Source organism: Harmonia axyridis, chromosome 1 (assembly GCF_914767665.1).
Source record: "Harmonia axyridis chromosome 1, icHarAxyr1.1, whole genome shotgun sequence".
In the NCBI taxonomy this organism is placed as follows: domain Eukaryota; kingdom Metazoa; phylum Arthropoda; class Insecta; order Coleoptera; family Coccinellidae; genus Harmonia; species Harmonia axyridis.
Genome location: NC_059501.1, coordinates 48,294,474 through 48,321,371, shown reverse-complemented (window position 1 = coordinate 48,321,371; position 26,898 = coordinate 48,294,474). Strand labels below are relative to the sequence as shown.

Genomic DNA, 26,898 nt, shown 5'->3' with positions numbered 1-26,898 from the left:
TTACATTTTTTTGTAGTGTGTTATTGTCATTATGACACAAGATTAAGTTAGAACGAAGTTGTCAATAAAAAATCGTCACAAAAAGTCACCTTCCAAGTATTTATTTTATATAATTAGAAATCAACTCAACATAATTGGCATCCCTGGTAATTTTGGAGAAGAGCATGCAGTCTTTGAAAACAGAAAGAAAGATTGTCAAGGACGCTGCAAGAAAACATTTCCAAGAGATTGAGAAGGTAGGACAGGACGATAAGGAGAAAATAAATGAACTATTGCAACAAGTTTTAGTCAAAGCAGAAAAACTATTTTCCCTAGACAATAGTATGAAAGAATTGCTTTGTAACGAAGAACCCAGTGACGAAGATTTTAGTGAAGAAATCACAGAGGAAATGAATTTTTGCACTGAGGTAACCAAGTATACAAACAAATGCAATTTTTTACTGGAAAAAAAAAAGAAGCAGAAGCGGAGGTTAAAAACGAAACAAGAAAAGCTCCAAAGAATTTTAACCTACCAAAATTAGAAATAAAAAAGTTTGACGGAAATGTCAAACATTGGATAAATTTTTGGGGTCAATTTCGCAAGATAGATGAAAATTCAGATTTGCCCGATGAAGACAAATTCCAGTACCTTATCCAATCCACCGAAGAAAACTTGCCAGCCCGTAATTTGGTAGAAAGCTTCCCACCCTCAGCAAACAATTACAAAATTGCCGTTGACCAACTCAAAACTAGATTTGCAAGGGACGAGGTTTTAATTCAGGTTTATGTGAGAGAGCTTTTAAGCCTCGTTTTAAGTCAACATATTTCACCGGAAAAATCAGGTATGGCTTTATCAAATTTGTACAATAAATTGGAGACTCAGCTCAGGGCGCTGGAAACATTGGGTGTGACCAGCGACAAATACGCCACGATGCTTTTACCATTGGTTGAGTCAGCTATACGACACGAATTGCTAAAAGTTTGGGAAAGAAACCGTTTAACTAATGATAATTTTGTTAACGAGTTACAGGGTCTATTGAAGTTCCTAAAAGCCGAGGTGGAAGCAGACGAGCGAATAAAACTTGCACAAACCAGTTTTTCTTTGGAAAAAGCAGTAAAAATGGGTCAGGATAGGTGTTCTGTAGAAGTGTTGCATGTGAAAAATACTGAGACTAAAGGTAAGCTCAATTTTTCTTGCATATTTTGCGATTCAAACTCTCATAACAGTAAGGATTGCATAAGAGCACAAAAAATGACGTTAGAACAAAAAAAGACAACTGTAGCAAAGAAAAGAGGTTGTTTTTCATGTCTGAAACCCAATCACAGTTTTAGAACTTGCAAATCTATAGTCAAATGTGTAAAATGTACACGAAAACATCATGCTCTTATGTGTCTCGATCTGCATGAGAAAGAGAAAGAAAAGAAGGACGCAAATAGACAGGAGAGAATTGAGCAATCGATGACAACTGTCAATTCAGAAACTTTGCTGCAAACAATAATTGTAAAAATTATTTCTGATAATAATAGATCAAGAACAGTAAGGACTCTGCTAGATTCTGGCTCACAGCGTTCATATAAAACAACAAAATGCGCTGAAGAGTTAGGACTTTTTAAAATCGGAGAGGAAAATATTGTTCAGGACATGTTTGGCGGATTATAAAGCGATCCAAAAATTCATCGCGTATTCAAAGCAAATATTCAAAATTTAGAACAAACTTTTAGCGTTGGTATCTTTTTGCTTGAACAGGATAAAATATGTAATTATATACCAAAGCTAAATGATATCAATATTATTGAAGAGTTAAAATTAAAAAATATACTTGTAAATGACGTTGCTTCTAACGATTTCGAAGTAAACTTATTAATGGGAGCAGATATTTTTGAAAAAATTCTTACAGGAAATATAATCAGATTAAATGAGTCTTCAGTAGTTGTAGGAACAAACTTTGGATGGACCATAATGGGTCAACAAAGCTGTAATAAAAATAATGTGTTTGTTTCTACTTATTTTTCTGATTCTTCTTTGGCAAATTTATGGAATTTAGACGTGTTGGGCATAAAAAACCAGCAGAGAAAAAATGCAGAGAGGAGTTAGAGATACAGACACTGGAAAAGTTCATGGAAAGCACCAGAATAAATGAAGAAAACAGGTACGAGGTGTCTTTACCATGGGTGGACGGTTTTCCTAACATAACGTCAAATTTTAAACTAGCGGAAAATCGATTATTTTCAAACACAAAGCGTTTACTTCCAATAAATAAATTTAAAGATTACGATAAAGTTTTTAATGAATGGGAGCAAATGGGAATTATCCAAGAAGTGGAACAAGACGAATGTGAACAAGGACACCACTATTTGGCGCATCATGCTGTCATAAAGGAATCAAGCTACACAACAAAAATAAGGCCAGTATTTGATGCATCACAAAAGGATAGAAACGGTAATTCTCTTAATGATCTACTAGAAGAGGGTCCCAATATGATTGAGTTAGTTATTCCTCTTATCTTAAAATTTAGGCTACATAAAATAGGGGTAACAGCAGATATCGCCAAAGCATTTTTACAAATTAGCATCAAAAAAGAAGATAGAGACTATTTGCGCTTTATATGGTGGAAAGATTACGAACAACGATGAATTAAATTTTTAAGACATTGTAGAGTCGTTTTCGGGTTAAAGCCTAGTCCATTTCTCTTGGCAGCTACACTAAATTTACCCTTAAAAAAAGAGAAAAAATTTAAAGAAACTGCAGGTCAACTTTTAAATGCGTTTTATGTTGACAACTGTGTTTACAGCTTAAAAAACGAAATTGTTAGGAAACTACTTATAGAAGAGCACGTTCTGGTTACTAAAAGCCCGTAAAACGATAAATTCCATAATATTTGCCTGTGTAAATTGTAAAAGACATACATCTAAACCACTTGAAACTCCTTTTGCGCCTCTTCCAGCAAACAGAATAAACGACGCGGGGGTTTTTGAAGTTGTGGGTGTTGCTTTAGCAGGACCATTACGACTAAAAGATGGTAGCAAAGTTTGGATTGTATTGTTTACGTGCGCAGTCTACAGGGCAGTTCATCTTGAACTAGTTAAATCGCTTTCAACAGAAGCATTTTTATATTCGTTAAGACGCTTCATCAGTAGACGAGATAGACCAAACACCATTTATTCTGACAACGGGACAAACTTTCGTGGAAGTAATAATTTGTTTAAAAAATTAAATTGGGAAGAAATTGAAAAATTTTCGGGACAAAAAAGAATTAAATGGATATTCAATCCACCTTCGGCTTCGTGGTGGGGCGGATGGTGGGAAAGATTAGTAAGGGTTGTAAAAGAATTATTGCGTCGATCGTTGGGAAAAGCATCGTTATATTGAGTTATACACTGTGCTTTGCGATGTAGAAGCAGTAATTAACGAACGACCACTCACCTATGTTTCCAGCGCCGATGAGTGGGAGGTTCTTAGTCCTGCAAGGTTTTTAAGGCCTATACACTCACAGTCGTTAGGTACAAATTTTTTGGGTGAAGTTGCGGATTTAGACGAGGTAGACGCGACATTTTTAAAAAGTCGTTTTACACATTTGCAAAATGTTCGAAATTCATTACGGGAAAGATTTAAAAATGAGTATCTTGCAGAGTTAGTTAATAAAGGTCACAGGAAGAAGACGGAGCAGATTAAAGTTGGTGATGTAGTTTTGGTTGGAGCAGATAATCTGAAACGGGTACTTTGGCCAATGGGAAGAATATTAGAAATTTATGATGGAAAAGATGGAGTTAGCCGGGTCGCAAAAGTAAAAACGAAGAACGGAATAATAATTAGGCCATTCCAAAGGATTTATCCATTAGAATAAGGAACAGCATCAGAATCAAACAGTAAAGAAGTTATCACTACAGAAAAGAAACAAAAAAATAAGAAAAAAGAAGAGAAGAATGAAAACCCAGTCGAAAGATCAAGGTTTGGTCGAATCTTGAAGGCTCCAGCAAGGTTGGGTGTGGAATAAGCTTGGGGCCGGAGAATGTTGGGACATGCTGTACTTCATTGTTTCATGCTTTAAATGTTATATTTTTTTGTAGTGTGTTATTGTCATTATGACACAAGATTAAGTTAGAACGAAGTTGTCAATAAAAAATCGTCACAAAAAGTCACCTTCCAAGTATTTATTTCATATAATTAGGAATCAACTCAACACCGACTGTTTGAGCGGTATGATACAGTTTCGCTGAAGATAAGCCAACATCTGCTTCACCATAACCTTCTCCAAAACCTTAGACAACACAGGTAAAATAGAGATCGAACGAAAATGTGAATATTCCGTCGGATTACGAATTTTGGGCAGAGGGATCACATTCGCACGCTTCCAATCAGAGGGAAAAAAAGATCTTTCCAAGCAGGATTTGATAACATGCGTTATATACGGAATAATAACTGGGCAACATAAACTGACTGCGAAGATGTTCAATCCGTCTCCACCCACAGCATTAGATCTTATGCTGTTCAGAACTTGTTCAATATCATCCTGCGAAACAAAATCGAACCCAAATACATCATCGTGTAATCTAGCATTTTTATAGAATTTACATAAGTCAGGATCAGGATAACTATTACGAATTTATTATTATAAAACAGCAAATCTATGAGAGTCTCGGAACAATTGGTAATACGCGTAGGTTCACTTATCAGCTGATTGAAATCAAAAGTGTTCATCAAATTCAACAGCTTTCTAGTTCGTGAACTCGTTGAATTATATAAGTTAACATTGAAGTCACCGAAGCATATTATATTTTCGAAAGAAGCAAATACATCCGTCACACTTTCCTCCAAAGATTTGAAAAAGCTATCCTCATCTGCAGACGGAGGTCTATAAACACATCCCACCACCAAAGATTGTCCCAAAATCTCAACCACTATCCAGACATACTCTATGAAGTCCCTACTTTCACTCATAATCACCCTATAAGAAAAATTATCTCTCACGTAAATACCGACGCCGCCCGCTCTAGTTTCCCTATCCAACCTTACAAAAGAATAACCATCAACGTAAACACTGTCATCACCAATATTCGAGCCCAACCATGTCTCGGAAACACCCACAATATCATAATCATATTCACCTATATGCTCCTGAAATGCAGCAATGTGACCAAGTAACGATCTTACGTTAATATGTGCACATGTAGTCATCTATGAAGAAAAAAAAAACAGAGGAAAGGAACAGAAAGGAACTATCGAAAGGGAAGTAAAAAATTGAAACGAAACAATACGATCGATCAATGAAAATCTCAAATCACACAAAAATTGTGAAACATAAAAAAAAAATTGTAGTGAATAAGGTACTCTTACATGAAAATAAATGATACAATTAAAGTTGAACTAAATACATCAAATTCAAAATGCAACGAATCAATCAAAAATGAAACAATAATTCAAATAATCCAAAATATGGGTAAATTACAGAATATAAATATAAATAGGCAAGTTATAGAAAATGAATTAATCAGAGAAAACGAAACAAAAACGAAGCTGAAAGAAGTTCGTATACAATGAGTCACCGCTAGTAAAGGCTATCATCCACCTTTGGACTTACCAGACTTCTTAGCTTCTCGAGTGAGTGGAGGTGTGTTCTTCACTAGCTTCCTAGAACCGGACTTTTTATCTGGCAAGGACTCCAGTTTTGTATTTCCCACGGTCTCTCCAAAACAAATAGGCAGCAAGAGGGGATCCTGTTCCAAACTGGCAGGGAGATGTAAAAGTTGCAAGGGAGTCGCCTGGTGCAAATTTCGACTTGGCGTTGCAGGGGCACCATTAGACTCTCCAGTTGGAAGGAGATATGGCTCACTACTTTTCAGATCTTCCACGTTATAAGAATCGCTGTTGACTATCAACTTATTAAACCTTATTCTAGCATTGTAGCCCTTAGATTTCGCATTCTTACAATGTTCATTCAACACCCTTCGATTCTGCCGTTCCTCCCAGGTAAGATCTTGGTTTATAAACATTTTCGTGTGCTTCAATCTTCTCTTCGATGACATCAACTAAATTTTCTTTCAAAAAGACACAAACCCAACCCTAACGATCCTTCTGATACCACGACCCAAAACACGAATATCATCTATCTCCTGAGAAGCAATATGAACACTTGCCTGTAGTTTCAGCACCTAAGAAACATGTGACAATAATGAGGAACGAGATTCTTCTACTCCACCTGGCAGATCCAGTCCAGAAATATTGATATTGTTCTTCAATTTTCTCCTTTTCAAATCATTCACTGTTGAACGAAGCTTACTAGCTTAATTTTCAAGATTTAAAATTTTATCCTTAGCATCATAGAACTTTTCACTGAGTTTATCAAACACGGAATCAAAATGCTGCTTTAACTCCTCTTTAGTTTCACGAATGAGAGCGTATATTTTTTCAACTTCAGCAGTCTGCATCTCAGTGTATGGTCACCCTTAAGAACTAGTGATAAGATAGTCGACAATATCAGGTGCAGATTTCGTATTCAAAAATCGACAGCTGTTCACCACAATGCACAACGTGTGAATCGAGTGAATGTTGGAGTGCTTGGTGTTATTGTGGAAAAGTAATTCTGCCAAGATATTCGTTAGCTCTGTTTGAGAACTTTTCTGCAAAACGCTTTGTCTTTTTTGAAATTGATAAAATCGACAGTATCACGTGTTCGCCGATATCTGTTTAGAGCTTTTTTGCATTCCTTGACTGCAGTGTTGCAAGTTTCATTCCACCAAGGATTAATTGTAAGTTTTTCAATATGATTTTCTGCTGACTTTGTTATGATGGATGTTAATTGGTGGATGGCATGATCAGTGTCGTCAGATAATGATGTTTCTTCTAGTTGTAGGTCGACTTCGTTTCTAAATAGATCCCAGTTGGCATTTGAAATTCTCCACTTTGTGAAACCTTCTGTTTCAGGATAATTGTGATCGGTAATGAGGATAGGAAAGTGGTTGCTATCGTAAAGACTCTCTAACGGGAGCCATAAAAGATGGGGTGATGTGCAAGGGTCACATAAACTGAGGTCTACCGAGGAAAAGTTTCCTGAAGAAGAGCAGAAATGGGTACTTTCACCGGTGTTAAGTAGATTAAGATCAAGTTCTGTGATCACACTTTCAATCACCTTTCCTCTACCGAAAGTAGTTGCAAAGCCTCAAATAGTATTGTGACCATTGAAGTCACCTACTATAATGAAAGGTGTAGGAAGCTGCTTCATGAGATCACGAAGTTCACTATCAGTTAGGTTATATCTTGGTGGTATATAAACATTGCATATAGTGACTTTTTTGGGGCACCATGCACATACGGCGACGGCTTCCAGGTTCGTGTTTAGGGGAAGTTCCTTGAGGTATATGTCTGACGATAAAAATATGGATGCTCCACCACTAGCTTTTGTATTTGTATTTCTGATGAAATGACAGCTCACATAATTTTGTAATATAGGATTATGGTTTGATCTTAAGTTGGTTTCCTATAGGCAGAAAAAGTCAGGAGAGATGTCTGATATAAGCTGTTGGATAAGTTTTAAGCGAGGATAGTATTCATCGTAGTTCCATTGAATTAACTTGAAGATATCTATGAAGATTAGGAGCAACTGTCAGAGTTAATTTCGTCGTCACTTGTCATGGTGAAATTAATCATACAACCAATGTTAACCTGATCATCTTTCAGCTTACCCCTGATTTTTTTTAATATTCTTGTTATTCTATTTTTGGTTGCTCTGTCTAGGTGTGGGTATATTCTGTGTAAGTCGACGAGAACATTTCTTGTGAACTTAGTAGCTTCAACGTAAGGATTTGCATTACCAAAGGTTTTTTCCAGAAATGCAATGAGATTATCGAAAGGAAGGTGGATAGATTCTGGTTCTTCTCGGTAGATTTCTAAAATAGAATTCTTCATTTTTTCGTTCAAGGAAAAATCAATGGGTGGTTTCACTTTGCGCTTTTTCTTCGCTTGTTTGTTATCTGAGCGATGAGCTGGATTTTTTAGTGGAGGCATCGGTCTTTCTGATGTGGAAGGTGGCTCAGCTTCAAGTTCTTGTTGACTAGTTTGATCACTTGTTGAGAGGATTTCTGATAGGCCTCTTTTGAAGCAAGGTGTTTCATTTGTTTGGGACTCTTCAGATAATTCAGTATCACATATTAAATCGATAGGGGGGTTTGTGGTTGGGAGTTCATTTCTGGTATCATAAGAGTATTAGAGCAGTTTGAGGCGACGTGGCCTTTTTGACGACAGATAAGCACTCCATTCTGTCGGTTGAAAGGAAAATTCTGTTGTCATAACCATCATGTTGAATCAAGACAAAAGTTTGTAACTCAAAATATTCATTTGGGGGGAATATGTATACTTGTCTCCGAAAACTCAGAATGTGTGCATATTCGTCACCAAGGATTCCAGCTCTTAAAAACGAGACGGGGGAAGCAAGTTGATATCCTTAGTTTTTGATAACGTCTGTGACAAGTTCATAAGGGATGCAGGGTGAAATGTTCGATATAATAAGTCTTTTGGTTGGGGAGACAAGTCTTCGAACAGCTAGATTGATGTCATTAATGATAACTGATGGGTGGGATTTTGTTTCCCTACAGTTTTCGAAATATTTGTAGTTATTAGTTAGCCATGATATTACAGCAGAAGGAAAGTAGCTAGCACAAAACTTGATATGCCGTTCGAAAGCCTGCTAAATGAAGAAGTTTTTACTGCAAAGAAAACAGCATCGGACACTTTTGGGCTGTTTGTCGTCGCAGTAATAATCATTGTTGAATTGAATTGGGTAGTATTATTACATGGATATGATGACATGATGAGAGAAAGTGACAAACATCACCGAAAAATCTATAATAATTTTTTTTTTCAATCAATCAATCAAACTTTATTCATTTAGTTTCTACATAATATTCTACAGAACTTGAGATAACACAAATCAGTATACAATTAAATCCATAATAAATAGCATAAAGAGAGGGCATTGCCTAAGACAATGTCTTGTTTGCAGGTGTCCCCTCATGAGCTTAGGTACAGCGCAGTTCCGAAGAAAAAGAAAAAAAAATATCAAAATAGCAGGGTTTAACTCAATTTAAGAGGTTGAACTCATCAAAATCAGAATCGAAGGCAGGGACATGCGCAAGTCGGAAGCAGTATATGGTCATTTAAGAATCTGACATTTACCAACAGTTACCTATGTGAAAACGTCCGAGAAGTAGTTTGGATTTTTATGCAGGAAAAGATTGATTTCAACTCTGAATTTTTTCTTATTTTTCTTAAGTTGTTTTACGGCACTTGGTAATTCGATCATTCATTGAGGTCCTCACAAGTCAGTGCTGGAATTTCGTATATTCCGACTTATCTACGGGACTGATCTTTGACCAGTTCTGGACCCAAATTCTAGAGAGCTATGAGTTAACTTGCCCTCAAAAGGTTCTAAAAGTTGAGAGAGGATATTGGGTGTTAAAGCTGAAGAAAAACAGCGAGATCAAGGAATTGAAAAACAGGTAAGATGAGCTTTCAGTGGTACATCATATAAAAGGAGATTCAGATAGTGGAAAAGCATATAATGTTCGTGAAAGATTATACAAGGAAAAATTAGTTGAAATAAAGAGGAAAGAAAATCTTAGAAAAATTGAGAACTCATCAAACAAAACCAGGGAAATATTGAAGGTTATAAGTGGCAATCAAGGAAAAATTTAACAGCATTATGAAGCAGAAATAAATCATATGACCTTAAATGAACATCTTTTAAAAATAGGTGAACTTTATTCACCTTAAATGAACATCTTTTAAAAATAATAAAAATAATAATAATAATAATGACTGATGAAACAGTCCCTCACAACAGACCAGATATATTGCTAGTTGATAAACATCAAAAGGCAGCAATACTCATCGACGTAGCAATACTCAATAACAACATGCGTCAAAAAGAGGTCGAAAAAATTTCAAAAATAGGGACCTTGAATTTCAGATAAAGCGCCAGTGGGGAATGATATCAACGAGAACTATTCCAATTATCATCTCAACAACAGGAATAGTACCCAAAAATCTCAAGAGAAATATCAAGCAACTAGGACTTAGTGAGTATATATGTAATATAATGCAAAAAGCTGTTCTTTTAGGTACTGCAAGGACGGTGAGAAAATTCCTAGGAAGCGAAGGACAGGTCCAAGGATCGCGTGTAAGAGGACCAGAAGTTCGACGAGAACCAGGGGGACCACAAGGACCGGACACGACCGAGCTCTGCCCTTCTGATATTTTTTCTGATATTTCAACAACTTTGATCGTTACAACAGAGCATGTCAGAACTGTTTTCATTATACCTGTTCTGCAACTTGAGATTGGCATTGGATTCAGTTTAGTCCTCCTGAACATACACAAGGACATTGATGTTGACGAGGACGCTGTGATTACAAGGTTTTCAAAGGGTTCAAAGACCAAATTGGGTTTTGTGTTGTAGTTGCCAATTAACTTCTTTTTTTTTCATATTAAACAATAGATTTACTATTCAATTTTTTTAAATTTCTACCTGAATGGTTGAAACCATGATAAGTAAATAAATATATTATAATATAAAAAACACATAAGCGTACAACTTTTTTTTGCGAAATTCGAGGCTTTATTGTGAAACACTGGTTATACATTTATGAGTCGAAGTATTGCCCATCGCTGGACACTACTTTCTCCCATTTTTCGTGCAGCGTACGAATTGAAAGTACTTGTCATATTTTGAAGGCGATTCACGAATCGATCCAAGTTTTTAATTCTTCATAAGATCGGAAGTGCTGGTCAGCAAGGCCGTGTGCTATTGATCGGAACAAGTTATAGTCCGAGGAAGCAAGTGTAACATATAGGGTTTTTATTATTCTATAATAAAGAACAAGAATGTTCTACTCAATGTTCTATGTTGATTGGATCAGGTCATGCGTAATGGGATGACGCATGTCCAGCCTGTAGTTCAGTTAGAACGACATATTGTATAGTGTGAAGAGTCGAAGAATAAAGTTATAGAAAACGTTTCAGAGTTTTTTAAAATAAATTATAATATTCAATATATTATAAGGTGAATATCTTACATGGTGTCAGGTGTTAAACCAATAGAAATAATAGTATAATTTTATTATAAGATTACTGAGATATGGAAGGATTTAGAATTCCTCCCATGATGGACTTCAACGGGAACACGTGCCATAATTGGTCTATATGGGAACAGAAATTTGATATTTATATGCTAGCTCCTGTAGATATCACCGATATCAAGGAACAAAAGAAAGTAGCAATTTTCCTGAACCTGATTGGTGAGCAAGGCGTGGAAATATTTGACACTTTGAATCTGAAATTGGAATTATCGACGTTGAGGCGACTTTCCAGAAATACTGCAATCCTAAGAAGAATATAATATTCGATCGATATGAATTTCTCTCCGGCAATCAGAAAGAAGGCCAAAGTATTTCGAATTATATTACTGAAATAAAACTTTAGTCAAAGTTTGTGAATACCAGGACGAAGATGAATTGATAAGGGACAGGATAATCTTGGGAATTAAGGACAACAACCTACGTGAGAAGTTGCTTCAGTATGAAAACATTTCATTCAAGAAAACTTAGAAGATTTGCAACGTCAGAGAAGTTAGCAAGAAACAGGCAGAGGCGATGATCAAGGAAGAGAAGACTCCCGAGATAGACACGATAAATAGGAAATCGAGAAATAAGATAAGTAAATTTTCTAACATTAAAAGTAATAACCTAAAAATTTGTAACAAATGTGGTTTAAAGCACCTTAAGTTCAAATGTCCAGCATTTGGAAAAATTTATGCATATTGTAAAAAATGAAATCAATTTGTATCTTGTTGCTTTTCTAAAAGAACTCATAAAAATGTGAAAAGTAAATTCAAAATTGAGACCACAGCATTGAATGAACATGATGATAACGATGATCTTCTTATTGATAGTTTGGAAACTAATCAGTTGAATTCTAGTGAAAGTAAGAATGTATTGTTTGAAAATGTAAAGATAAATAATGATGATATTATGTTTAAATTAGATTCTGGTGCTGAATGCAACATTATTCCAACAAGGGTTCACTTCCACTTTGGTTCGGTAGATGATTTATCGAGTGCAAGGGTAACACTGTTGGCCTTTGGCAGAAAAATGGTCAAGGTAAGAGGATCTGTGAGGTAAGACTGTCTTATAAGAGGTAAATATCATAAAATACTGTTTTATGTTGTGGATGATGCGGACAAACCAATATTAGGATTACAAAGTTGTTCAGATTTCAATTTGATCAAATATGTTCATTCGATTGAAAAGTTGAAATTCAAAGATAAAACTGAAGTAGTCAATTCTTATATAGATATTTTCAATAAATTAGGTAAATTTCCTGGTAAACCATGTCACTTAAAGCTTAAGGAAAATGAAATTCTTGTTGTTCACTGTGCTCGAAGAATTCCAAAGAAATTGTTAGTTGAGTTCAAAGAAACTTTAATTAAAATGGAGACAAGTGTTGTCATTTGTAAAGGAACAGAACCTACAGATTGGGTCAATAATATTGTCATTACAGAAAAAAAAGATAAGAGGTTACTAATTTGTCTAGATCCTAGAGATTTGAATAATAATATTTGAGGGAACATTATCAAATTCCCTTTCCTGATGAAATCTTAACAAGTTTATCTGGAAAAAAATATTTTTCGCTTTTAGATTTGAGTGATTCTTTTTATAAAATTCCCTTGGATAAAAAATCTTCTAAATTATGCACCTTTTCTACATGTTTTGGTAGATACAGATTCCTTCGGCTTACATTTGGTGTAAATACATCGGCAGAAATCTTCCAAAGAAAAAATTCAGAAATATTTGGTGAAATTTTAAGAGATAATGGAACTTACATTGATGATTTGATTATTTCTGGTAGAACTGAAGAAGAGCATGACAACAAATTAAAGTTAGTCCTAGAAGCTGCTAAGAAAAATGGTATTTCATTCACTTCAGAAAAATTTCAGTTTGAGAAATCGGAAATTAAAATTCTAGGTTTCATTTTTCTGAAAAAGGTATTGCGATAGATCCCGCTAGAACTGAAGCTATTATTGATATGAAGCTTCCTGAAAATAGAAAGGATATCAACAAAGTCTCATCAAGACTACAAAGATTGTTATATAGGTTGATGAGGTATGAATTACTTGTTGAATATTTACCTGGTAAAGAAATGTACATAGCCGATGCGTTGTCTCGTGCTAGTATTAATGTTCAAGACTTTAGTGAATCTGATATAATTTTTGTTCATAGTTTAACTGAGTATATGCCAGTGTCTGATTCTAAAATGATAGAGCTGAAAAATGCTACTGATGCTGACAAAATATTAAATGATTTGAAAGTATTTCTCAGAAGAGGTTGAAAACATTTTAGATCAATCCCTGAATATTTAAAACCATATCACAATATAAGAGCTAATTTAACTGAATTTGAAGGCTCGGTATTTTACAGTGATAGACTCATAATTCCAAAATCCAAACAGTCAGAAATGTTAATTAAAATTCATGAGGGACATTTAGGCATTAACAAATGCAAATCTCGTGCTCGTGAGTGTCTTTTTTGGCCTGGAATGTTTAAAGATATTTGTAAGTTTATTGGTAGATGCGATATATGTAATCAAGTCAGTAGAAATCAATCTAAGCAGCCCCTGCTTCACCATGACCTACCTAACAACCCATGGGAAAAATTGGGGATGGATATTTTTGAGTTCAAAGGTAATTCATTTCTAGTTGTAGTGGACTACTACTCAAAATGAATTGATTTTCGTCAAATAAAACATAAAGCTATTAATGATGTTATGAAGTATCTAATGGAACTTTTCTACATGTTTGGTTTTCCTGATACTATCATATCTGATAATAATCCATTCAACTCGTTCATGTTTAAAACTTTCGCTGAGGAACATAACATGAAATTAATTCACTCCAGTCCAAACTTTCCTTGGAGTAACGGCATGGCCGAAAAGGCTGTAAACATCGCAAAGACTCTGTTGAAAAAATGTGCCTTAGAAAGAGGCAACATAAATGTGTTTCTGTTGAAATATAGAAATTCTCCCAATAATATTGGTTTGTCCCCAGCCCAATTGTTTTTAAATAGGCGCCTCAAAGATAGTCTGCCCTCAAGGAGTTCTCTACTTAAACCAGTTCTGATAAGTAATAACGAATGCAGACAAAGATCTGTTAAACAACAATTGTTACAAAAGTATTATTATGATTCTGGAAGTAGGTCCTTGAATGATGGTATTGCTGGTGATGATATTCATTTCAAATCAAAAAATTTGAAAAGGGTTAAAATTGTTAGTATATGTCAAGAACCAAGATCTTATATTGTATCAGACGATCATGATAAATTATATAGAAGAAATAGAGAACATATAATTGTTGAAAATGATGGAGTGAAAAGTCCTCAAACCAAGAGTTATGATTAGCGTGATAGGAATAGGATTCAAAAATCTTGTAAATTCCCTAATTAGATTGTCACCAATTTCCAAACAAAATTTGTAACTTTGTTTCATTTTTTGTATTGTATGAATTCTTTTTTATTTTTCATCAGAGATCTCAAAGAAAAAGGATGTAACATATAGGGTTTTTATTATTCCATAATAAAGAACAAGAATGTTCTACTCAATGTTCTATGTTGATTGGATCAGGTCATGCAGTGTGAAGAGTCGAAGAATGAAGTTATTGAAAACGCTCCAGCATTTTTTTAAAATAAATTATAATATTCATTATATTATAAGGTGAATATCTTACACAACAGCTGGAGAATACGGCGGGTGGGGTAGGACTTCCATTTCAACGTTTCAAAGTAAGTCTTTACTACTTTCGCAACATGGGATCGACCATTGACATGCTGTAAAATCACTTCATCTTCTCTCTCTTTGTATTGCGGCCGTTTGTCTTTCAATGCTCGACTCAAACGCATTAATTGCGTTCGATGATTATCGCCTGTGATTACTTCAGTCGGTTTTCACAACTCATAATACTCTTTGTCGAGCTGGTCCCACCAAATACTGAGCATGACCTTAGAATGTATGATATCTACGATATATTTATTTCGACTACCACTTACCGTTACAGCTATCTATTGCAAAACGGTGAAGCAAAGTTGTACGCCATATATAAATAATCATATAAATATCTAAATATGAATATTTTTGAGAGGTTAGGCTTGATATCGATGTAATCTGGAATTTGGTCCCATAGAAAAACTCGAAGCCCATAACGGCGAACCCCCTCAAAATTCAAGGCTAAGATCGCCCTAGATTTGTCGTAACGGAAAGTTATTTGCTAACGATACAAGGTTTCCGAAAAAAATCTGTTATTTTCTAGAGGGATAACCAGTGAAGGATCTACCGGCATAGTGCCGGGGTCCAAGGGGCAGAGCCCCTTCGGCGAACAGAGCAAGTCGATACAATATAAACTCGCTTGTGACATTTCGGCGAATTTTAAACGTAAAATCACAGCCCAAACGGAACCATCTAGGGCAAAAATGACAAGAATAAGACCCCCCTCGAAATCGTCTCGAGATCCCAGGAAAAATCCCAAACCTTCGATTCTCCTCGCGGTTTTCGAGTATACGGGGTGTTTCGGATTATTTTGACATTTCAACTCCCATATTTCTGTGGTATCTGTGGACAATTCGACTGTCAATGTCATGTTATAATATAAATAATAAATATTCCATTTCGATATACTTGTGATTTCTTGAGAAAGTTTGCAGTTTCCAAAATTGTTATTCAATATTTAAATGAATGCCGACAGATAAAATGCAAAGTCTTCGACGAATCAAAAATTCGATAGATATTTGTCAAAATTTGGAAATATATATACTTTATAATATATATACTTCATTTCCAACAATACTTTTCATAACAATAATCATACAAAAATATATATAAACAGCTGTTGGAAATTGGTGAGAATATCGAAGAGAGTTTTGAAACAAAACTCCCACCGGTTTTCAATTTCGACCAAACAAAAAAAAATAGTAAAATAACTAGTCTACAATACCAAATTGGGAAAAATATATCCAACGAAAATAATCCCTGTAACAATCTTTCATTATAAACATTTCATGGGGAGGTGCATAAAATGAAAACTCAACAGTCCAGTACAACCCTGATAATCAAAAATAAAGTAAAATGAAGTGTAATGGGAATAATCTATATCTTATAATTGAAATAAAACAAACAAAAATAAATGAGTGAATATGTATATAAATAGAATTTTCTTTATTTGGAAGTGTCAGGTTTTTAATGAAGTTATTTATTTAATATAAAAAAATATATAATTATACGTTTCGGAGAGACTCTCCTTCTTCAGTAAAAATGATTAATTTGATAGTTTACAATATAAAATATGAATTAAAATTGACTTTACAATTGACTTTCCAATATTGTAAATTGACGAGAAATTGAAGGTTCAATTTTAATTCATATTTTATATTGTAAACTATCAAATGAATCATTTTTACTGAAGAAGGAGAGTCTCTCCGAAACGTATAATTATATATTTTTTATATTAAATGAATAACTTCATTAAAAACCTGACACTTCCAAATAAAGAAAATTCTATTGACTATTGAAAAGCAGGTAAATAACATAATCAAAATATGTATATAAATATACGGATATCTAAACAGGGTGAAAAAATCTTACATAATCTGCTTTGAAACGATGAATGGATGTGCTCTTCAGGAAATTTGGCAAGTTGTTGTATACCTTAGATATTTTATATGAAAACCTCTTTTTGAAAAATTCAGTACGATGTGACGGAATCATCACCACCCCCTATGTCTCAGGTTCAAATTATGAACGTCAGTCCTAAATGTTATCTTGTTATATAGATATGCAGGGGTTTTATTGAGTACTACCTTATGGAAGATGCACGCACAGTGGAGCTTTCTGCGAGCATCCATGTCCAACCAGCCAATCTCTTTTATTCTATGAGAGATCCGTTCTCGTCTTCTGATACCACAAATAAAACGAAGACACGAATTTTGAACCATTTGAATTCTTTTTACATTTCTATATGATAAAAATGAGCCATATAATACGTCGCAAAAGTTGAATTCAGATAACACTAAGGTATCACATAAGAGAGTCTTCGTTTTGGTAGTAAGAAAGTGTCTATTCCTATAAATCAACTTCAACGCACTGAAAGAACGTCGGAGCAATAGTTTCACATGATCATCAAATGAGAGACGGTCATCAAGCATCACACCAAGGTTTCTAGCCACATGAACAAATTCCAAACGATCACCATCAATAAATAAATCAAGGCAGGGAAGACTCGTTCGAAGATGGTTTGGTGCAAATAACATAGCCTTTGATTTTTTGGCATTCAAGTATAAAGAATGGTTCCTAGCAAATTGATGTATTGAAGATAGGTCATCATTGATTTTCTCAACTGCACATTGAAAATCAGAGACCGGAAAGGAGAAGTATAACTGGGTATCATCAGCATAAAGGTGGACTTTACAGGATTTTAAAAGTGATGGCAACCTCGCAGTGTAAAGAGAATAGAGCAGGGGCCCCAAGATGCTACCCTGGGGCACGCCAGAAGTGATTGGTAGTGGTGCAGAGGTCGTGCCATCGAACGAAACAAGCTGAGATCTATTGAATAAGATACTGAAAAATCAACGAAAGTGAACCAGAACCGAAACCTGTATACCGCAGAACAGAAAGTAATGTCTGATGATTTATAGAATCGAACGCTTTAGAATAATCTAATAAAATCAAGATGGTCAAATGGTTTTTATCTAGAGCAGAAACGATATCATCTACAACATGCAAAAGCGCAGTCTCACAACTATGCCGTGGGCGAAATGCAGATTGAACAACCGGAATCAAAGAAAATTTGTTGATAAATTCATTTATTTGATCCTTCAGGATCTTCTCGAGGAGCTTGGATAGAACACAAAGAACACTGATCGGACGTAGATCACCCTTATGTTTGGGAACTTTCACCTTAGGAATAGGAGTTACCAAAGCCTTCCTCCACTCGGATGGAAATACAGATTTTTCAATACAAAAGTTGATTATATGAGATACATAAGGAATGATATGGGGATAACAATATTCGAGCATTCTGTAACTCAAACCATCAGAACCGGCTGAACTGCCCCTCAAACTCCTAAAGGCTTTATCAATGATATCTTGCGATACACAGTAAAAGGAAAACTGTTCATCATCCAATACCCTACAGTTACCGTTGTAAAATGCTAGTGTATCAAGATCAGGATCCAATCTTGGCACAGACTTCACAAAGTAGTCGTTAATATCATCTGCATCCGCCAAGTAGTTAGGAATCCCAGTAGTTCTTCCCACCACACCAAGCCACCTCAACCGGGTCCAAACGTTTCCACCATCTGCACCCACCCCATGCGCACCATTCAAATATGCTCGCTTTTCCGCCTTAATAACCCGAGCTGTGAAATTTCTTAAGTTCTTGTACTCATCATAGTCAATCGGGCTCCTTGAACATTTCCACTTCACTCTTGCTTCATCGCGAATGGACATTAATAATCTGGTGTTTGAAGTTAACCAGGGTGAAAACTTTTTTCGAGATCTTACTTTTTTAAACGGTGCATGAACTTCGAATAGACATAATATATGTTCAGTGAAGAAGTCAACCTTGGTATCAACATCATTGAAATAAAACAGTTTATGAAACGGAACAGCGAAAAAATCCGATAAGAACAAGTCTATATCAAAATTTCTGAAGTCCCGTATTATTTTGAAAGTCTCCTTATCCGAAATTGGGCGCAGATTGAGGTTACAAAAAATCAATTCATGATCAGAAACATTGTCAGCATTCATTGTGTCCCAATCAGCAACTAGATCAGTATTTGTAGTTAAAATGAGATCTATTGCAGTCGCAGAACTTCGGGTCAGCCGAGTCGGCTTATCCACTATTTGCTTTATAGAATAAGCATCGCATATATCAGAAAATCTGGCACAACTTCCGCTGGCCAAATCGAGTACATCTATGTTAAAATCGCCTAAACAGAATAATTCATCACAGACTGGCAAATATTGTGAAAAATCCATCTCAAGGTCATCAATGAAGTCAGCCACGCTGGTACTCGGTGGTCTATAAGCAACCCCTACCACAACACACAATCCATTTAATTTAACATTTACCCATAGTCTTTCACCAACACTCAAACTTGGAACAATTTTACAACACAAATTCTCCCTCAAATAGAAAGCTACCCCCCCTCCCCGGGACCCACGATCCTTTCTCAACAAGACATAACCATCAATGTGTAAATCAGCATCATCAACATCTTCATTCAGCCACGTTTCTGTTAGAGCTAATATTGTGAAGTTATGTTGATTCAAGAGATCTCTAACATCATCGAAGCTAGGAAGCAAAGAACGGCAATTCAGATGCGCTAAAACGTACCGCATAGTTTTATTAAAAATTTAAATCAATGTAAATAAAACAAAAACATAAAAAAAAAAATAAATAAATAAAAACGAAACTTACCAAGGTTGTACTTAAGGACAGAAAAAAAATCCTCTATTTTCAATCCTCTAAGAGCTCTATAAAGCAAATTATCAGGCTAATAGGATTTACTCTGAAAACAATAATATATCCACATATACAAGTCTACACTCAAAATATTCTGAGGAAACACAATTTCTTTTACATATACCCAGAGAAAAAAAACAAGACTGCTCCCTCAACCTCACTTCCACCTATCCCACCTTTTCAATACTAACAACCAGAAATATTTTGTGAACAGAGAATATTCCCTATTTTAAAACAAGAAAAAAATGAATGAACAAAAAATGAACAATAAATAATAAAATATAATAACAACAATAAAAGAAAATAATATAAAGTATGCAGCAAGGCCCCTTAATTACTTTAGGTATGAGTATGTACCATTTGCAAGCCGATCCTCGACATAATCATAACATTATCCACCCTTTTGACTAACAGATGTTTGAGATCTAGTTAGCTTCTTCGAATTTGGTTGTGTATTCCTCAAATGTAACTCCTTCAATTGATCCATGAACTGAACTTTAACAACCTTTCCATTCTTCATTCTCACAAAAATATTACAATCAAAGGTCCAAGTATTTGGCACACCAAACGTCAGTCTAGCCTCCTTGAAGACCATCAAACGAATCCTTGAAAGTGACTCAGTAATCATAACCTTGGTACCCTTCAAGTTTTTCTTAAATTTCCATATCTCCCGTTTCGAATTATACATTACAAACCTAACAATAATAGGTCGATTTCTATGTTCATCGCTCTTTTGCTTACCCAATCGGTGACACCAATCGATCAAGTGATCTTTAGCCTCCAAATTTGGGATTTTCAATTTCTCAATTTCATCTAAGATCTTATCTTTCACCTCATCAACATTTTCATTTTCAGTCTCAACAATCCCATGAAATAAGAGGCAATTTCTTCTAGAATAGTTTTCGAGATTATCTATCTGTTTAGAATTATTTTCAACCATTCTTTTTAAATTCTCCACAAACAACAGTGTATCTGATCTAAACTTACTGAACTGTTCAGATATTGTCTCCAGAGATGATTTTCCTGTAGAATTGGATCGCGATTTATTCATTTTTATCGCCTCGTCCAGACGAACATTGAAATCAGAAATCGCCTGATTAATATGTTCCGACTTCAACAACAACAAGTTATAATCGTTGCTCGCCATATTTGTTTACAAACAAAACAAACACCAAGTATAGTTATTTATTCAGAACAAACCGCCGAATCACACTCAGATCGATCACTGCACAGTGGCAAATAACAACAAATTGCAGTTTATAATTTCTTGGCGAATTTTTATACAAGAATTTCCAATTTTTAGAGGACCGACCGAATAACACGTCAGGCGTACATGCGTACAGGAATATTGATATCGTCGAATGCATTTTCCTCAGTTGAGGTTCGTTTGAAGAGTTTGTATTCTTGATTGAATTGGATGAATATTACTTTATTTCAGGATTTCCTTTATTTTCCACAAACTATAAAACTCCATTCTCATTCGTGAGAATTTGAATCTATTGCGACAGAAGATGGAACTACAAAAGAGAACAGAAGCTTCATTCATCAATTCAGTCTTGGATTGGAGTAAAAGTTGTGCTACTATGAAACAGTATTGAACAGATGGAAAAACTCCTTATACATAATTCACAATTGGCTTTATTACTGGAAAAAGAGCCAAGTTAGTCACATGACATTCAAAAGTTTCCATGTGTTTTTTGAATATCTAAAATATACACTTTCACGACAGAAACACTCTCACTTTTCCATCCCTATCTTCAACGGTTTTTGAGTTATTAATTATTTTTCGAAATTTTAGATCAAATTGGCGTATTACGAAAATGAGTCTAGTTCGCTCAATATTTGAGATTTGAGTCAGAAATTTCGCAAGTCGTTAAATATTGATCTGATCTGTGTCACTGCTTTTGAATTATGGTTGTCAATAATACAGGACGGACCAAAAAAAATCATCATTTGCCAAGTTACAAAATTGTAAAAAAGTCTATTTTTTCAAATTAGACACCTAGTATATTTTTCAATTTTTGGAATCAGTACAACACACTCTACAATTTTTCTATTCACGTCCCTATACCTATCTCAGCTGGATTCCGAGTTATATGCGTTCATTAGATTTCACATTGATTCAATGCGTTAATTTCTTTTGTATTATTATTTTCTCTATGTCGTTCATAGATCGATATATCAATGAATCAGTTCAATCCATAAATGACAAAATAAACAATTATTGCCAAACAGGTGTTTTGTTCCGAGGTTTTTCTATAAATGATGGCTCAAGAAAGATACACACTTATAACGCATATAACTCGGAATCCAGTTGAGATAGGTATAGGGACGTGAATAGAAAAATTGTAGAGTGTGTTGTACTGATTCCAAAAATTGAAAAATATACTAGGTGTCTAATTTGAAAAAATAGACTTTTTCACAATTTTGTAACTTGGCAAATGATGATTTTTTTTGGTCCGTCCTGTATTATTGACAACCATAATTCAAAAGCAGTGACACAGATCAGATCAATATTTAACGACTTGCAAAATTTCTGACTCAAATCTCAAATATTGAGCGAACTAGAGTCATTTTCGTAATACGCCAATTTGATCTAAAATTTCGAAAAATAATTAATAACTCAAAAACCGTTGAAGATAGGGATGGAAAAGTAGGAGTGAATAGATTTAATATTTTATGGAGTATCATAAAAAAATATAAATACCTGATGTCCCATTCAAAATAACAAAGTTGTTGCCAAATTGTCGTACATCCGGCAACACTGGAAATGTGAAATTATTTTAAAAATGTACCTTACATGGCCAAATATCTATCCACAAAATTTGAAATCTTTACCATCAATAGTTTCCATAATAATCTAATAGGCCACTCACCTTGGGACACCCGATATAAAAGCGTCGACCGTTCACAGATCACGAACTACATACCCATCTCCCTGATATCTAATTTGGCAAAGATAGTTGAAAAGACCATAAAAAAACGTATAGTGAATTATCTGAAGAAATATCATATTATCGATGAAAACCAATATGGATTTACCGAAGGGAAATCTACAGAAGATGCGATAAGACAACTAACGGGTAGGTTGTATGAATGTCTGGATGAAAAGATTCCTACGCTGTGTATTTTCATCGATCTATGTAAGGCATTCGATACTGTATGCCATATTCGTTTGCTCAAGAAGTTGAAAAATTGTGGATTTAAAAGACATATATAAATTGCTAAAAAGCTACTTGTTAAACAGAAAACAGGTTGTATAAATTGGGCATTCCAAGAGTAAAGAGGAAACAGTAGAGTACGGAGTTCCGCAGGGTACTGTATTAGGACCTATTTTATTCCTCATATTCATAAACAGCTTTCTAAAAATGAAGGAATCTCAAGAAGCAATTTGTTTTGCTGATGATGGGGTTATTCGATACCAAGGAAATACATGGGAAGAATTGAAGGAGAACGTGAGATCGAAGTTTGCTGAAACAATAAAATAGTTCAAAAACAATAAACTAACCTTGAACTTTAAAAAGACGAAATATATGGTCTTTGGTTCCAGCAAACAAAGTCTTCCAACTTTCGGAGACCTAAACATTGACAATGAGATCTGCATAGCTGAAACGAAATATATTAAATATTTGGGAATCGCGATTGACAGTCGATTGAGATGAGACCAACATGTGAAAAATCTTGTAAACGAGATAAGAGGCCTTCTCTTCAAGTTTAGGTACCTTCGTAATTATATAAACTTCATAAAATATTTGAAGATTTTTTACCAAGCCCTTATAGAATCTCAAATCAGCTACGGCATAGTTGGATGGGGTGGTGCTTACAACAACCACATAAAGCCTTTGGAGGTTATCCAGAAATGGATATTGAAAATAATATAAAAAAAAACGCACGTTCTCCAGCCAGCGGTTATTCAAGATCTCTGAAGTACAAGATGTTAGACAATTATATGCTCTGAAAATTCTCACAAACATTATGTCAAAAAAAATACACGTCAGTACGTTGCATCATGAATATATAAGCAGAGGAAACGATCATACATACCTGCTACCTAGATGCAAAAAAAGTATAGGACAAAGAAGTTATACTTACCTAGCACCAAAAATTTTGAATGTTGTCCCTGATCACCTAAAAAATTTAAAAATCATAGGAAAGTTCAAAAAACGAATAAAATCTTGGTTGACTGGTGAAACTAGGGAAAGAATCAATAATACGATAAATAATAATTCAAAAACTATCAAAACATGAATTATGACAAATACCTACCCTCAACTGTGACAGAAATTTCGGAACCGATTTAGACACTATATAACACGATTAAGAATGACTTTGGATTGAATTGAGACAAACTACACCCCAAAATGACATTTATGACACGCATTCTTACCTCATAATGTGGATGTCGAGTGTGAATATAAAATAATATCTCCAACAAATTTAATCAGTGCTAAAACTTTCGCCCTCTTTCTGTTTTTTTTCTGAGTTTTGTTTGCTTTAGTTATCATTTATCTTTTCTTTCAAACTCTGCCTTCGTAACTGGTTATTTTTGTGATTTCATTAATGAATGAAATTTTTCAATTTTTTTTTACCCAATAATTTTTGCATGGAACTAATTTAAGAATTTAAATTGTGTTTCATATCACATACAGGTAATAATGTTTCATACCTCAGTGCTGTATTTTGTTCATTTACCGAAATAAACTCCATTATTGACGGTAGTCTATTTTATCCTCTTCCATATTAGTCACTTCATAATATATGCGCATGATCGTTTCATTTATCGAACTTGTCCATTTCATGCGTCTTCTTGGTAGACCTGCTTAGGTGAGTGCTGGTTGGGAATCCTGCGCAGCACCTTCAGCGGTCGGAGAAACTGGTGTTATTCTTCTCCTAGAATGTTGAAATTGTGGAGGCGCAGCATTTTGTTCGACAGACGCCCGTCTCCTTAGCACTCTGTCACCGACGTCCCGCATACTGTCATGTTCAGCGCCGGCTCCAGACACGCCCTGACGAACCTCAAGCAGCGGCTCTTTATTCCTATTCCTTAAATTCATCATCATTCATGGGTTCCCCCGTGTCGTGGGGGAGACGGCCTTTGATCGCTTTCTACGATCCGCAGAGCTACAATGGGAGAATTCTTGAGCTGCTTTCCACACGGCTTCGTCCGTTACCCTGGACAGGGACCCTTCGACAGGTTTTAGCTTCCCGGGTCAGGGAGCTCCAGGAATCTGCGGTGGGCAGGAGTCGATTCAACTTTCCTGATAGGTGAATCGCTAGAGATTCACCTAACGCTACCCTAATACTAATAACTCCATGATTATTATTATTATTATCAATATTTTCATCGGCAAGACAAAATGACAAATTTTCCTTCAATGTTGAAATTCAGAGAAAAATGTGCGAATAATTGTGTATTGCAACTATCAAATAAACAAGGAAGGAACCATAAAAAGGATTACAACTTGACTAACAAACAAACTTTTTTTGTCTATTTTTCCCACCCAATCATAAATTAAATTTGGACTTATGAATCATACATGTCTCTATAAAGAAGAAATGGGCTACTTTGAAATCTGAATGTTGGGATTATATTATCATAAAATTTGTTATTTTAACAGTTTCACGTGCAACGTTGTTATATTGTATAATTGAATAAACTAGCAAAACTTTTATCTTTACTTTATTAACTCTACTTTGCAACGATTTTGCACGCTTCATTCCATGTTACGCTACTGGAATTTCTGAAGACGCGGTAATTTGTCAATTAATCGTATCATATCGTGTACCATCGGTCGGAACGCAGATTCGCGGATCTAGAGAGAATCTTCTGAAAGATTTTCAGCAACCTACTTCTGTTTCACCTTTTCACTCAACTATGAGTAGTTTAAATATTTAGGGTGTAAAGAAGTTCTCATTGAGCTTCTTTACACTCATCCCTCTTTCGTTTTTTAGAGAGAGGCCTTCAGCAACTGACGTCTGTTTCACTTTTTCACTCAACTCTGAGCAGTTCAAATATTTAGGGTGTAAAGAAGTTCTCATCGAGCTCCTTTACACTCATCCCTCTTTCGTTTTTTAGGGAGAAGCCTTGAGCAACTGAAGTCTGTTTCACTTTTTCCCTCATTTCCTCTTTCCTTAGTGCTCAGATCGTTTCTAAATTTGGTTGACTATTTGTTATATATATTAATATATTTCTTTACTTGCCTTCAGGAATTGATCATAATATTTGGCATTTCATATTTTAAATTAGTTGCATCAGATAGGTTTTGGGTAAGATATGGTACGTTCGCGGAATTTTCCCTTGTAATAAATCACACTAATTACAACTATTTTATCATTTGCTCCAGTTGACAAATCGGAGTATGTTTTCTTATGACGTGCTGTGCTTGATCTCATGCCATTGAGTTTTTTGTTTTGAGATATCCATACATAAAGAAAAAAAATTTTTTTTTCTTTCACCTGGAGAGAGGTGTGTGCAACAATTTTGCACGCTTCATTCCATGTTACGATACTGGAATTTTTGAAGACGCGGTAATTTGTCAATTAATCGTATCATATCGTGTACCATCGGTCGGAACGCAGATGCGCGGATCTAGAGAGAATCTTCTGAAAGATTTTCAATGATTATTGAGACTTCAGCAAGAATACGTAGGTACCTAAGATTTAGATTTCAGTCATTATTAATTTAATTTGAGACTCGGAATCTGATTTATCGGCGAGAATTGTGTCGGGATTCTCGAAGAGTGTTAACATGAATATTAGTATTCGACAAGTAATAATCTCACCAGAACGAATCAATTTAATTTGAAACAGTAGTTTTTTTTAGAGTCATCCATTTTGTCGAAACGTATTTCAGGTTTGGTAGAATATTTTTGTGTCAAATAATGTCAGCAAAACTCCTTCTCAGGTTTATTTGATAATAAATGTAATAATTTCTTTGTAATTTCTTGGTTAGAAATCCAAGAAGGAGTTGTAAATTCAGTTTACATATTCTGATATCGTTGTTCATTTTCTCAAAGCACCTCCCGTGAGATTGGAACAAAGAGAACCTCCCGTGAGATTGGAACAAAGAAAACCTCCTTGGGATTAGAACAAAGAAAACCTCCCGTGGAATTGGAACAACAAAAACCTTTCTTGGGATTGAAAGATATCTACTTCCTTGAGATACAGAATTTGGAATAGTACGAATGTTAAACCACCTTAGGTCCTGAATCTGGAAGAATACCTGCGTAATACCTGGGATTATCACATCAACTTCGTTGAATGAGGATTGGAGTACTGATAAGAACTGGTGTTCAGAAGGCTGAAGATAATTTACAAAAGAGATTCCATCCTAATAGCAGAGTATCTCATTTAAATCCGATTT

The 26,898-nt window shown here is 35.0% G+C and overlaps 2 protein-coding genes across 3 annotated transcripts in view; both read left to right on the top strand.

The window, feature by feature from the left end:
* Positions 1-26,865, top strand: LOC123673102. 2 transcript variants are annotated; one of them, XM_045607535.1, is made up of 2 exons: positions 1-1,157; positions 10,093-10,482. In XM_045607535.1, the coding sequence occupies exons 1-2, from the start codon at positions 428-430 to the stop codon at positions 10,428-10,430; spliced, it is 1,068 nt and encodes a 355-aa protein (XP_045463491.1). In that variant the 5' UTR covers positions 1-427; the 3' UTR covers positions 10,431-10,482. The 2 variants fall into 2 exon arrangements, with proteins under 2 accessions (XP_045463491.1, XP_045463499.1); XM_045607543.1 differs by lacking the exon at positions 10,093-10,482 and adding an exon at positions 26,552-26,865 and having other exon boundaries at positions 3-1,157.
* Positions 1-26,898, top strand: part of LOC123673051 — a 928,323-nt gene that overhangs the window by 4,665 nt on the left and 896,760 nt on the right. The gene's annotated exons all lie outside the window — the stretch shown is intronic.